This window comes from Oncorhynchus nerka, linkage group LG2 (assembly GCF_034236695.1).
Source record: "Oncorhynchus nerka isolate Pitt River linkage group LG2, Oner_Uvic_2.0, whole genome shotgun sequence".
Taxonomy (NCBI): domain Eukaryota; kingdom Metazoa; phylum Chordata; class Actinopteri; order Salmoniformes; family Salmonidae; genus Oncorhynchus; species Oncorhynchus nerka.
Window position 1 is genome coordinate 29,772,680 of NC_088397.1, and position 15,460 is coordinate 29,788,139.

Sequence of the window (15,460 nt, forward strand, 5' to 3'; positions counted from 1 at the left end):
AGACAGAGATAGAGGGAGATATCTCGGTGGGAGAGACATACAGCTCATTTTAATTTCACACCTGTAGTTATCAGACAGGAGAGAAGGCCAGCTTGCTGATATTGAACCATCTGCTCGAGATTTGAAGTGCCTTGAAGCTACTCTGGCCTTGCATTAACTTCTCCACAAGACTTCAAGTTTGGCAGGCATTCAATTCATGCAATGAAGCACAAAGGGATTCCGAATCTTAAAATAAAAGGTGAATGTCAGGACATACTACAGTGGAGTGAAATCTGTAATTGCTGTCAACTGAGAATTGGTTCACGTGCGGGAATAACTCTGTTTCTGAAGGTGTTAAAGGTTATTTTCTAGCTTTCAATGTGAGACAGTAAGCCAACTGTATCTACGCTTACTGGTGACTTCGTAAAACGGCAGCCGTTGCCGAACACGAACAAACACAAACGAACACACACTCCCCCAATCACAAGGTGTGTGACGCACACAAGCATGCATTCCAACAGAGGGCGGTATTAACATGGTTGTAGGCTTTGAGTAAGGCAGTGAAAGCAAGTCCCCACTTTCACCCGCAGCCATCCAACAGCTATACAGTAAGTAAATCAAGTGTGTGTGCGTGTGTGCGCATGTGTACGTGTGTGTGGGTGTGTGTGTGTGTGTCCGTGCGTGTGTGTCTCTGAGCTCGTACCAGGTCCTTGGCAGTTCCTCTCGTCCTCCCCCATCTTACAGTCCTCGCGGCCGTCACAGAGCCACTTGTTGGAGATGCAGAGGTGATTGAGACACTGGAACTGGTCCGCGGGGCACGAGCGCGTCTCACAGCCTTTTTCATCAGAGCTATCGGCACAGTCCGTGTCACCGTCACAACGGAAGCGAGCCGAGATGCACTCTCCGTCGTCACACACAAAGTCCCTGGAGGGGCAGGTGGCTGGCTCTGAGAGGTGTAAGGGAATAAGGAACGACAAGTGATTTTAGGCGCATGACACTGAGGCCTGTTCCCCCAGGACATTCCTCATCATGCCAAGCATGGTGGTAGTTATACTAGGTGGCAGTTATACTAGGCCACGTTGTTTTGCGGAGTCATGTCACACGACCTGGATTTGAACATTTTTGGAGCGTTTTCATTGAGCGTTCCCCTTTTCTTTTCATGTCAGAGGATCCAGCCTCATACTCAGACAACCGCTTTCATTTTTTTGGTGCAGTTGTCATTTCTGGAGAAGGCTTTAAAATACAGGATAACAATTTTACTACGTCACATGACTTCCCAAAAACACAATGCTCTGGTTATAGTGTCAGGGAGTACGCAAGTTATATAGTATTATACAAAAGTTCAAGTTCCAAGTCCATTCCTTCCAGCCTAAACAAGAGACCCAAGGCGAGGGACTTACTGCAGTTCTGTTCGTCTGTGTTGTCGCCGCAGTCACTCTGTCCGTCACACCTCCAGTGTTCCGGAACACAGTTGTTGTTGTGGCACCGGAACTCATGAGGACCGCATGTCTTCTCATCTAGGCACACAGAAACAACAAAGACAGTCCATAAAGGCGTAACACAAAGCAAAGTGTGTGAGACGGGAGCCGCGTTGATGTTTCGCACAGCGCCTGGTGAGCGCGACCGTGATCGACCAGTCCCTTGAGCTTTCGCTAAGGAGGACGACAAGACGATGGCCAATAAAGGGTGAAACATTACTTGACATACTGTATATACAAACGCCTGCTACTGTCAAGAAGAACGACTAGGAGGACAGTAACTTTCCTGTTTTTCTTTCTAAAATAACAACCTAGTAATCCGTCTGTACATGTCGTCCCAACACTGTAGAATCAAAGCAATGTGATTTCCTCTCATCTCCCAGTCAGACTTTAAATCCAACTATTGGGAGAATAGATAAATACATAATGCATTATTAATTGACAACCACACGGTACCATGCTCGAGAGCTAATTCCCAGACTTAGTATGACATTAACAGAATTCAAATTCGACCTGAGCACACCGCGACAGTTGAATACTAAATACATTCCTTCCCATGCCTGAAAGATTTAAGAATTAAGAAAGACAAATAAGATGCTGGGAATTCCCAGAACTCGTATGTTGTTTGCTTCTCGCCAGTGAAGTCAAAGCCAGTAGGTGGATACAACATGTTCACACCGTGTGTACGTCTCCTCTCATGCTTGATATCTGCCAGGTTGGATGAGAAGAAACCTTTAAATATGACCCATAGAGAGAGAAAAAAGAAGAAAAAAATGGAACACTGATTGAAAACCAGAGAGAACGACTCAAATCATAGAGAGACCTTACTGTCATCCCCCTCAATCCCCCTGAATGTCACCATTAAACGCACAGGCAGCAGTGGAAATGCCAAGGTCAATCCCTAGCAGTCCATTTGATGAGAGAAAGAGACAGTAAAATGACTTAACCTCCTCCAGCTAATCTCTGGAGCTGGCCATATTAACAAGTGCTTTATGAGCATATCAAAGACCAGTCAGCATTTATGAGGTGGTCATCAGTAAAACATTTTTTTTTAAAGGCATTTGATGTCTGCATGACGTTATCTATCACATTCAATTTAAGTCTACATGTTTGGGTTTAGCTGCTCAAAGATTGCATATAGCATAACGAGACACAAGGTCGAGATACAAATGTCCCTTTAGAGGAGGCCATTCCATTGAGATCAAACACTGCTACAATAGACTAGACTACACTCTTAGAAAAAAAGTTGCTATCTAGAACCTAAAAGGGTTCTTCGGCTGTCCCCATTGGAGAACCGTTTGAAGAAACCATTTTGGTTCCAGGTAGAACCCATTTGGTGATTCTACATGGAAACCAACAGGGTTCTCTACCTTGAACCAAAAAGGGGGACAACCGAAGAACACTTTTGGAACCCTTTTTTCTAAGAGTGTAGACTAGAATATAATATAACATACATTGCCTTCAGAAAGCATTCATACCCCTTGATTTACTCCACATTTGGTTGTTACATTTAGTTAGAATCAACATTGGCAGTGATTACAGCTGTGAGTCTTTCTGGGGAAGTATTGCACACTTGGATTGTACAATATTTGATTTAAAAAATAAATCTTCAAGCTCTGTCAATTTGCCATTTTTTAAATGTCTTGCCATACTTTTTCAAGCCATTTTAAGTCAAAACTGTAACTATGCCACTCAGGAACATTCAACGTTGTCTTGGTAAGCAACTCCAGTGTATATCTGGCCTTGTGTTTTAGGTTATTGTCCTGCTGAAAGGTGAATTTGTCTCCCAGTGTCTGTTGGAAAGTAACCTGAACCAGGTTTCCCTCTAGGATTTTGCCTGTGCTTAGCTCTATTCTGTTTCTTTTTATCCTAAAACACTCCATAGTCCTTGGAGATGAGCATACCCATAACATGATGCAGTCACCACCATGATTGAAAATATAAAGAGTGGTACTCAGTGATGTGTTGTGTTGGATTTCAAATCCAATTGTATTAGTCACATGCGCCAAATACAACAGGTGTAGTAGACCTTACAGTGAAATGCTTACTTACGAGCCCCTAACAAACAATGCAGTTAAAAAAACATGGATAAGAATATGAAATAAAAGTAACAGCAGCAGTAAAATAATAATAGCAAGACTATATACAGGGGGGTACCGGTACAGAGTCAATGTGCGGGGGTACCGGTTAGTTTTTAAAGTGACTATGCTTAGATGATAACAACAGAGAGTAGCAGCAGTGTAAAAGAGGGGGAGAGGGAGGTAATGCAAATAGTCTGGGTAGCCATTTGATTAGGTGTTCAGGAGTCTTATGGCTTGGAAGCTGTTTAGAAGCCTATTGGACCTAGACTTGGTGCTCCGGTAACGCTTGCCGTGCGGTAGCAGAGAGAACTGTCTATGACTAGGGTGGCTGGAGTCTTTGACAATTTTTAGGGCGATTTTCACATCGCCTGGTATAGAGGTCCTGGGTGGCAGGAAGCTTGGCCCCAGTGATGTACTGGGCCGTTCGCACTACCCTCTGTAGTGCCTTGCGGTCGGAGACCGAGCAGTTGCCATACTAGGCAGTGAGGAAACCATGCTCTCGTGGTGCAGCTACCTTTTGAGGATCTGAGGACCCATGCCAAATCTTTTCAGTCTCCTGAGGGGGAATATGTTTTGTCGTGCCCGACTGTCTTGGCGTGCTTGGACCATGTTAGTTTGTTGGTGATGTGGACACCAAGGAACTTGAAGCTCTCAACCTGCTCCAGATTTGCCTCAAACATAACACTTTGTATTCAGCACATGCAGTTCATTTCTTTGCCACATTGTATGCAGTATTACTTAACTGCCTAATTGCAAAAAATATGCATGTTTTGGAAAATCTTCCATCTATTCACTTTGTCATTTAAATGAGTGTTGTTGATCCATCCTCAGTTTTCTCCTATCACAGCCATTAAATTCTGTAACTGTTTTAAAGTCCATAACCATTGGCCTCATGGTAAAATCCCTGAGCGGTTTCCTTCCACTCCGGCAACTGAGTTAGGAAGGATGCCTATATCTATGTAGTGACTGGTTGTATTGATACATCCAAAGTGTAATTAATAACTTCACCATGCTAAAAGGGATATTCAATGTCCGCTTGTTTTATTTACTTTGCCCATAGGTGCCCTTCTTTGTGAGCTATTGGAATACCTCCCTGGTCTTTGTGGTTGAATCTGTGTTTGAAATTCACTACTCGACTGAGGGACCATTACAGATAATTGTATGTGTGGGGTACAGAGATGAGGTAGTCATAAAATTACCATGTTAAACACTATTATTGCACAGAGTGAGTCCATGCAACTTATGTGACATGCTAAGCAACTCTTTACCCCTGAACTTATTTAGGCTGGCCATAACAAAGGGGTTTGAATACTTAATGACTCAAGTTTTTCCTTAAAAAAAAAAAAAAAAATTTGTAAACATTTCAAAAAACATAATTCCACTTTGACATTATGTGGTATTGTGTGTAGGCCAGTTGCACATAAATCTCAATTTTAACCATCTTAAATTCAGGCTGTAACACAACCAAATGTGAGGCAAAAAGGTTAAGGGGTGTGTGAACGCTTTCTGAAAGGCACTGCAGTACAATTAGAAGTAGAACAGTAGAACGCACCACAGTTGGCCTCGTCCGATCCATCGGCACAGTCCGGGTCCTCGTCACACACCCACAGGGCTGAGATACAGTGCAGGGAGCTCTTACACTGGAACTGGCTGGCAGAACACGTGCTCTCAGCTGGGGATGGAGACCGATGGCACAGCAGAGAGAGAAGAGACAGGGAATTAAAACAGGTACATCAACTCTGAAGAATAAAGATGAAAAGAGACGCCGTCACGTGCTATACAAAAAATGACCAGTTAACCAGTCTATATAAAAATGGCAAAACTCCGTCGGCTAATGCAACTGAAGGTACCAAAATGATCAAAAATGACCAAAACAATAGCAATGCACATGCACTATAGTTGCATCAAATTCACACAAATCATGTTATATGTGGCAAACACACCTATGGTGTGAAGCAATAGAGAAAGTACAATTATGAGTAAATCAGATTCATTTTTCCTCCACACCCTCCTTCCTGCCACAGTACCCTGACACCCAGAGCACAGCTTCCTCTTTCCCAGCAGGAGGGGGATGGAGGTGGTTAGAGCTCCAGCTGCATCTCTAAACCCTCAGCCCTCCCAGCGTGATTAGCCCTGGTTAAACCTCCCTCTGTCTCAGAAAGACATCCCCTCAGCCCTCAGACGCAGGCTAAACCTCCTTCTGTCTGCCCTAATCTGCACCCTGGGTGAGACTCAGCTCCTGAAATATCCTCTCTGTCTCGCTCTGTCGCTCACACACGCGCATAATTTTCCAAGCCCTAACGCCGGGGTCGACAATTTACCTGTGTAATGTCAGCTGGCTTGCACTGAGGTGGGAGGGGTGGAAATATTTGAGGTGTGTCCTTAAGAACGTGCGCCAATATGCCAATTTCAGTGAGTGCAACTAGGGATATTTAAGGCCGACAAAAAGCTGGTTTTAGCGGCAAAGCAAATGGTAAAGACGTTGATTTTGCCAGAGGATGCGCACACAGTAGCCTTAATTAAGTACATCTTAACCGCCATCGATAAGAAACATTACTGTGCAGCCGTATTCATTGATCTGGCCAAGGCTTTCGACTCTGTCAATCACCACATCCTCATCGGCAGACTCGACAGCCTTGGTTTCTCAAATGATTGCCTCGCCTGGTTCACCAACTACTTCTCTGATAGATTTCAGTGTGTCAAATCGGAGGGTCTGCTGTCCGGACCTCTGGCAGTCTCTATGGGGGTGCCACAGGGTTCAATTCTTGGACCGACTCTCTTCTCTATATACATCAATGAGGTCGCTCTTGCTGCTGGTGAGTCTCTGATCCACCTCTACGCAGACGACACCATTCTGTATACTTCCGGCCCTTCTTTGGACACTGTGTTAACAACCCTCCAGGCAAGCTTCAATGCCATACAACTCTCCTTCCGTGGCCTCCAATTGCTCTTAAATACAAGTAAAACTAAATGCATGCTCTTCAACCGATCGCTACCTGCACCTACCCGCCTGTCCAACATCACTACTCTGGACGACTCTGACTTAGAATACGTGGACAACTACAAATACTTAGGTGTCTGGTTAGACTTTAAACTCTCCTTCCAGACCCATATCAAACATCTCCAATCCAAAGTTAAATCTAGAATTGGCTTCCTATTTCGCAACAAAGCATCCTTCACCCATGCTGCCAAACATACCCTTGTAAAACTGACCATCCTACCAATCCTCGACTTTGGCGATGTCATTTACAAAATAGCCTCCAATACCCTACTCAACAAATTGGATGCAGTCTATCACAGTGCAATCCGTTTTGTCACCAAAGCCCCATATACTACCCACCATTGCGACCTGTACGCTCTCGTTGGCTGGCCCTCGCTTCATACTCGTCGCCAAACCCACTGGCTCCATGTCATCTACAAGACCCTGCTAGGTAAAGTCCCCCCTTATCTCAGCTCGCTGGTCACCATAGCATCTCCCACCTGTAGCACACGCTCCAGCAGGTATATCTCTCTGGTCACCCCCAAAACCAATTCTTTCTTTGGCCGCCTCTCCTTCCAGTTCTCTGCTGCCAATGACTGGAACGAACTACAAAAATCTATGAAACTGGAAACACTTATCTCCCTCACTAGCTTTAAGCACCAACTGTCAGAGCATCTTACAGGTTACTGCACCTGTACATAGCCCACCTATAATTTAGCCCAAACAACTACCTCTTTCCCAACTGTATTTAATTAATTTATTTATTTTGCTCCTTTGCACCCCATTATTTTCATTTCTACTTTGCACATTCTTCCATTGCAAAACTACCATTCCAGTGTTTTACTTGCTATATTGTATTTACTTTGCCACCATGGCCTTTTTTGCCTTTACCTCCCTTCTCACCTCATTTGCTCACATTGTATATAGACTTGTTTATACTGTATTATTGACTGTATGTTTGTTTTACTCCATGTGTAACTCTGTGTCGTTGTATCTGTCGAACTGCTTTGCTTTATCTTGGCCAGGTCGCAATTGTAAATGAGAACTTGTTCTCAACTTGCCTACCTGGTTAAATAAAGGTGAAATAAAAAATAAAATTAAAATAAACATCACTAGGGCTTTATTGAAACATCATGAATATCAGAACACTCAGACATTCCACTTTTATTTGATTTGATCTTGGACATTATTTTTGTCCAGCTTCTGTGAAACATTTGGACTCATTATGTGCTATGCCCATTGCGTGAAAGGTGTCCGCGAACGTAGGGAGCCTGTTTAGGAACAAGTTATCAAAAAAACGTTATTCATTTTGCCCCCCGCCAAAAATGGATCTTCCACTTTCCTCGGTTGTAACTTTCAAACCGCGGGAAACCGCGGGGAGCTTTGAGGCTATATTTGTCCGTTTTGTTACCTTTCACTTGGCTAAGTCACTATGGCCAAATCAACGGCAATGGTAGGCTACAGCTATAGAGAGTATATCTGGGAGCAGTAACGATGAGTGGATATTCCCCCCTTTTCTCTTTATATTGGATCTTTATCCAGCTCCTGTGAAAAGTTTGGATGTGCATCAAACCCCCCGTAGTCTACGTTGTTGCCTAATATCACAGTATACTCTCACGGGGAGCAATTGTGGTGCCTGTAACTGTATTCAGACATATAGCCTGTTTAAAACCAGTTGTTGTTTCGTTTTAGGAGAATTTGATGAGAAGTACTCGCTCTCTTTCTAGGTCTTATCAATTAGTGAATTTAATATTGCTCATTGACAACGTTTGGCATGTCCCTGGCTAATGCATTTTTACAGGAGACCTATATCAGTACAAATGCTACGTTAACAATATATTTCCATATCGATGCCATGCAATTACTGTTCAAAAACATGTTCAACATATTTATCAAGTATGGGATGGGCCTACTTTTTGTTATTTTGTTTCTGTAGGCTATTTAACAAACTAGGCTATACTGGACAAACATTCAACTAGGAGCTGATTACCACGCAATACATAAAATACCATAAATACACAATGTGAGCTTGGGACCATAACGTTCGATCTGCATTTTTGTCAACATTTTGTTATTCATGTGGCCTTGTTCTGTTCAATGTTCTCAGCCTATATAGTACTATAAATATCCGAATTCATGTTGTTAAGTTAAAAAGAATACAAGATACAAATTGTTGACACCATTCAAACCAATGAGGGTTCGGAATTCTAATGCCAATCATCTCAGAATCATATTTTTGCAGATATAACTTTATAGTCCCAAGCTCTCGACAACTTGAAGCGACCACATATGTAGCCATGGAGCATGTTCTGATTGGCCATTGAGAGGTCAAGTCGTGATACATCTTCAACTTGTTTATTTAGCAAAAACCCAGCCCTTCCACGCCACCGCCAGCTACTGCACCCATAAATCTGGTTGAGAAAATAGCAACAAATATTTCTGACCCCCCCCAAACCTATAGCTCTGACCGCCAGCCATAGATTTACATTGTGTTAGGTTTGTTAAAATAGAGCCTACAGAGAAACACTTTACTTGGTGCTGTATATTCCTCCAGCCCCCCCCATCCTTCCCCTCACACCCTCCCCCACCCAGCTCCACCCTCACCCAGCCTACCAGCGTGGTTCAACCCCCTGCTGGTGCAATTACCACTGTCTTCCTCTCTGTTCCCAGTGGCCTCGGGGCAACACGGCTCTACCACTGAGCCAGGCCGGGGTTGAATGTGACTGCAGCCAGAGACTCAGGAGGTGAAGGGAGGGAGATTAGACTGCTTCTAGGGCTGGAGCTCTGAGACGAGTCGTTAACCCACCACTGTGATCTAATAAGGCGTTCATGGATGGCGTGCGTGTGTGTGTGTGTGTCTTGAGACCGTGCTCCAGTGTGTCTTAGAGCTGTCACTTTGATTCGCGATGACAACCAGACAGGTGTGACTACAGGTACTTACTAAGACCCTTCTCTCTGTCTCTCTCACAGACATGAGGAATTGTCTCATAACCTTTACCCGGTGCTGCACATTTCAGACAAGCGAAAGAAGCACCCAGAAGTTCAGAACTTTAAAATGTCAGAGGGATAACAAGCAGGGGATGAAACTCCAATCAAAATCCACAGCGAGGTCAAACTAGGTCAACTGAAAGGAAACACACCTCCTTTTCGTATTATAACAAGGACATGTGGCTTTTATTAATAATGGACCTTCCTTGTGTCTACGAAGGGAATTAACCAGGTATGGCGGCATGAACATAGAAGGCTGGGGGCTTTCTATAATCCAAAGAGAATTGTTAACAGGGTGAATCATTGACCAAGAGTTGAAGATCAGAGAGGAAGTCACAGAGTCGGTCTGTTCAGAGTCTGAGTTTCTCTCTACTGTTCCTTTCTTTCCTTGTGTCATTCATCAAAGGGTTGTCTCTCGCTAAAGAAATGACCAGAGTGCCAACAACTAAAAGCCTTTTCAATACTATATTATCTAAATCTTGCAGAGGCTCATTTTTCATGGCCAAATGAAATTGAAATCCCTCTGCAAAAAGTACAGAGCTGTCAAAACTTTCATCACATAGTCAGCCTCTTCTTTAAGACCGTATCTATTAAGATCCATCCATCTACGGATGATTTGATTCTTACGGCAGTCCGTCTCGTCCTCGCCGTCTCCACAGTCGTCCTGTCCGTTACAGCGCAGGTTCAGTGGGATGCACTTCTGACGCTTCCTGCATTTGAACTGTCCAGATAGACAGATGTAGGATTCTGTAGAAGGTATGAACAAAAGGTGTTAGCCTTAGCCGGGGTAGTCTACAACGTCGTTTTTGACAGTTGTGGAAACTTTTGGGCGGATTCAGAATAGGATGGATAGCGTCATCATTTATTTATTTACTTTATTTAACCAGGTAAGTAACGAGTATGCATTCTCTTTTACAATAATGGCCAGAAATGTAAAGAAATTCACCACAGTTGGCTTCATCAGAGTTGTCCCCACAGTCGTTCTCCCCATCACAGATAAACGGAGGCAGAGCACAGAGACCAGTTCCACACTGGAACCTCCCTGGCTGGCATTTAAACTCAGCTGTGAGGAAAGAACAGAAACACACACACACACACACACACACACACACACACACACACACACACACACACACATTGCACCGACTTTATAGAAACACAGCTAGTGACTAAAACCAGGGAGAAGGGTTGTAACATTTACTGTACTGTACTGTGCAGTTAGTGTCCTGCTCCACTAGAGGGCTGTGAATTGATTGTGTAATTGCGAGTTGGTGTGTACAGAAAATGTGACCACCCTTACTGGGACCTTGTCAAGTGTATGTGTGTGTTGATGGTGACTCACGGCAGTCTGGAGGCTCGTCCGACCCGTCCCCGCAGTCATCCACCGTGTCACACTTCCACCAGAAGGGGATGCACTCATCTGTCCCACAGCGGAACTACAAGACACAACAAAATGTCATCATCATCATCATCCAGGAAGATTTTGGGGACATTAAAGTACCTTAATGAAACCCCTGCTGGTCCCCTCCCCATCTTCCAAAAACATATGAAAACACACCTCCTCAAAATGTATCTTGATCTATCCCACAGCACCCCCCCACTCTCCCACTCCCCCTACAACTAGCACAGGCTTAGCTGGTAGCTGCTTTATTGGGTGGCAGGGTCAGTAGCCTTTGTGATTAGAGCGTTGGGCCAGTAACCAAAAGGTTAAGATGCATTCACTAGCTGTAAGTGGCTCTGTATAACAACGTCTGCTGAATGACTCAAATGTTAAATATTTCTGTAAGCAGTAGGAGAAAAGGGCCACTGACCTGGCTGGCTGTGCAGTTGGAAAGGCAGGTCTTGTTTTCTGCAGCCAGGTAGAAGTGGGTGGGGCAGGCACACCTGTAACCTCCCCCGGGGGAGAGCAGACACAGGTGGCTGCAGCCTCCATTGATCACCTGACACTGGTGTTTGGGCACTGCAGCGGAGAGAGGGAGACTAAAACCCAACATCCAGAGCTACAGCCCTTTCCCCTCAACTCTGCTGTCAGCATCATTAGTCTGAGGGCACATTTGCTCATTACAATTAAAAAATAAACACCTCTCTCTCGCTCAAAGGCATGCAGACACACACACTGAGTGTCTAGACAATTACCGTCGGGTTGGCGGAGAGGGTGGTACACCTTGATGTTGTGGATGGTTCTCCAGTATCTGAGCAGCTCTGCTCCCTGAGCCCCGGAGGTCTTGTGGGCCCGGTTCAGCGACTTGGACTTCTCATCCGTCCAATAGATGACATCCTCAAACAGAGTCAGCGCCGTCACCTCCCGGATGTCTTGACTCGGCACTGGAATGGAATACACACTGAGTAATCAGAGTCTGGAATACAGCCAGATCACACACACACAGTAGATTAACATGCCACTTCTACATTACGTTCATCTGATACTGCTTTAGGAGGAATCTGCTGAACACACACACACACACACACAGCTCGTCCTGAATAATTGCTGTGACAAGCTGCCAGGCTCTGTGGTGTTTTATTGCAGGCAAAGAGAAGTAAAGACGTGACTAAATGGACTGTGTCTGTCAGCATGGCTTAGTAGAGCACGGAGTAGACTATAAGTACTACAGCTAATCACAAACTGGCTGTTGAAGACGAAAGACTGAAATGAAATGAACAATAAAAATACGTTGAGAATGTCGTGACTTCACTTTAATTAACCTCTACAGGATCGGTGTCCTCCCCATGGGATGGTTAAGCTAACGTAGGCTAATGTGATTAGCATGAGGTTGTAAGTAACATGAACATTTCCCAGGACAGACATATCTGATATGGGCAGAAAGCTTAAATTATTGTTAATCTAACTGCACTGTCCAATTTACAGTAGTTATTACAGTGAAATAATACCATGCTATTGTTTGAGGAGAGTGCACAATTATGAACTTGAAAATGTATTAATAAACCAATTAGGACCATTTGGGCAGTCTTGATACCACATTTTGAACAGTTATGCAATGGTTCATTGGATCAGTCTAAAATGTTGCACATACACTGCTGTCATCTAGTGGTCAATATCTAAATTGTGCCTGGGCTGGAATAATACATTATGGCCTTTCTCTTGCATTTCAAAGATGGTACAAATAGAATACAATAAAATGCATGCGTTTTTCTTTGTATTATCGTTTATCAGATCGAATGTGTTATATTCTCCAACATTAATTTCACATTTCCATAAACTTCAAAGTGTTTCCTTTCAAATGGTATCAAGAATATGCATATCCTTGCTTCAGGTCCTGAACTACACGCACTTAGATTTGGGTATGTCATTTTAGGCTAAAATGTATGAAAAGGGTCGGATCCTTAAGAGGTTTTTAAGCCTTGTTTAATAACATGTTTTGTTTGTGAACCAAATAGTACTGGGGGAAAATTGTGTTAGACCGAATGAATAACTCAAAAAAAAGATGAGAAAAACATTTCTCATTTCTCACAGGTTGAATGCCAGAGATAGATAGCGACTCATTTCAATTAACACCTTGCTTTGAAGTGTATGGAACAGGCATATTAATGACTTGGCTCACGCTCGGTTTCTGTGGAGTTGAATCAATCACGGACAAACCGCTTCACAGTAATGTCAAGGTTTTTATCTAAAGTCTGAAAAAGTACACTCAATTTTATTTGTATTTATTTCATCTGTATATAACCAGGAAGGCCAGTTGAGAACAAGTTCTCATTTACGACTGTGACCTGGCCAAGATAAAGCAAAGCAGTGGGACAAAAAACAACAACACAGAGTTACACATGGAATAAACAAACATGCAGTCAATAACACAATAGAAAAATCTATATGCAGTGTGTGCAAATGAGGTAGGATAAGGGGGGTGAGGTAATAATTATTACAGTACGGCAAATTAAACACTGGGGTGATAGATGACAATGTCAATGGGCAAACTGACCTTAAATCGGCACAAAGTATTATTTACAATTGAGCCATCAAATGTTGACAGACAGACAGACAGACAGACAGACAGACAGACAGACAGACAGACAGACAGACAGACAGACACAGACAGACAGACACACAGACACACAGACAGACACACAGACAGACCAAGGGCAACACTCTATTCACTGTCCCTTACCTTTGCGTCGTTTTGAACCGTCCATGTTTGAGAAGAGAATTTGATGCGAGTCAGCCCAGTAAAGTCTTTTTGCCGTGTAGTCGATGGTGAGAGCTGCAGGGCTGAATATGTCTGTGTCGCTGATCACCGTCCGGCCGCTGCCGTCCAAACCTATCCTCCCGATATGGGGATACTCTCCACTGTCGATCCAGAACACATAACTACAGAGGAATGGATACAGTTTTCAGCTAGACACCTTAGGCTACTCTTCCCCACTTCGTTGGTCAAATGGGCTATGTGAACGGTGAATTGCGGTCGTCTCACTTGGTCATCTTAAGGTTAATGCACTAACTGTAAGTCGCTCTGGACAAGAGTGTCTGCTAAATGACAAAAAATGATGTAAATCAAACTGTGTTTACTTCTCGTTACGGAGTAGTTTTACGTGAAGATATCAAACTCAACATCAAAATGAGTACTAGACTTCAAAGAGCCTGAGCAGAAAGTCGGCTGCCTCAGAAACAAAACAGCATAGGTACACTTACACAGTAGCAAACTGATTAGCTGGCATTTCTTTTGACAGTCTGTGGTTTCTCTCGACAGACATAGCTAAATCTCGTTCTGGATTCATTCTCTCCAGACGGTACTGTGACAGATAGCAGCACGGTGTAAAGACAGATGGAGAAGATGGAGAGTTGTACATGCCCAGTGTCAGCATCCAGAGCCAGGTCGGTCGGGATGTCCAGACCGGTGCTGACCAGCACCACAGGATAGAGTCCGTTAGCCTTGGACACCTCCAGACTCTTCTTCCTTATGTCGCACCAGTACAGGTTCTTACCGATCCAGTCCACGGCTAGAGCACTAGGGGTGGACGTCCTGTGGATTACCTGTGGGTCAGAGGAGAGGAAACAGGTAGGGACATTTTCTTTCAAATCTCAATATCAAATCATTTCTTGAGTAACAACTAAGTACCTTCATGTGATTGTTTTCAATTCAATTTGTCAAAAAGAAGAAGAAGAGAAAATCTAATCTTCGCAAAAGGGCAATTTCTCAAGCAAGATTTTTCCTAGGACTGGCTGCGAGCTGTCCGAGTGGGGGAAGGGGGAACACTGAAAAGCGGCTGTCATTGGCAGAGAGTTTGGAAATCTCTTTCTTATTGGTCTATTAACCAACTTGACGGCCCGGTGATGTCACCGTGGCAGGCCAAATCTCCATCCCACCAAAACAGACTGACATTTCAGGCAGTCTTTTTTAAAACAGCTCTTAAAACAGCTCCAAAAGGACATCGTCATTTTCACAATTTCACGGTATTATTCCAACCTCATAGTGTGGAAGTATATATAGAACACAGGGAAATCATGTTTCCGACTGCACTGGGCCTTTAAAGCAACTCAAGATGAATCAGAAAAAGCACTGTAACCCGTTTCGTGGAGCCCTCACATTCTAACCCAAACAGTTGGATTCAGTGACCCCGGGGTTAACGGTTGATTGCGTGAAAGGAAGGTAAGCTAGCCCTGGAGTGATTTTGTCGCAAATTAAGAAGACAGTGTGAAAAGCCCGAACGACTCACAACAGCCTTCTATGGGTCTGCACTGCAACAGTTCTAATATCGCCTTCATTCTAGTGATGACATTGGTCCCATAACTACAGAAGCGGTCTCGACTCGGAAGAGTTTCGGCGGCAGTGAGCTACGAATCAGACGGGAGTGATCCTGGGTACAGTAAAGCTATAATGAGTCATTAGCCCCGTATTAACGATAACGAGCCAAGGGGAGCCCCCTTAGGTGCTCTGGTTCTGTTGGCACTCTAACGTCATCCAGACTCTGACCCTGGCCTTTGGAAAGCTAAAACGGGGAGC

General features: G+C 43.9%; 1 protein-coding gene across 1 annotated transcript in view; it reads right to left on the reverse strand.

Moving 5' to 3' along the window:
- LOC115129860 (low-density lipoprotein receptor-related protein 1B-like) overlaps window positions 1-15,460 on the reverse strand; it is a 206,029-nt gene that overhangs the window by 57,471 nt on the left and 133,098 nt on the right. The window contains 10 exon segments of the mRNA XM_065025737.1: window positions 683-925; window positions 1,380-1,496; window positions 5,091-5,210; window positions 10,134-10,253; window positions 10,453-10,569; window positions 10,849-10,942; window positions 11,318-11,466; window positions 11,643-11,831; window positions 13,628-13,827; window positions 14,309-14,490. Of these exon segments, the coding sequence (XP_064881809.1) occupies window positions 683-925; window positions 1,380-1,496; window positions 5,091-5,210; window positions 10,134-10,253; window positions 10,453-10,569; window positions 10,849-10,942; window positions 11,318-11,466; window positions 11,643-11,831; window positions 13,628-13,827; window positions 14,309-14,490 (1,531 nt within the window).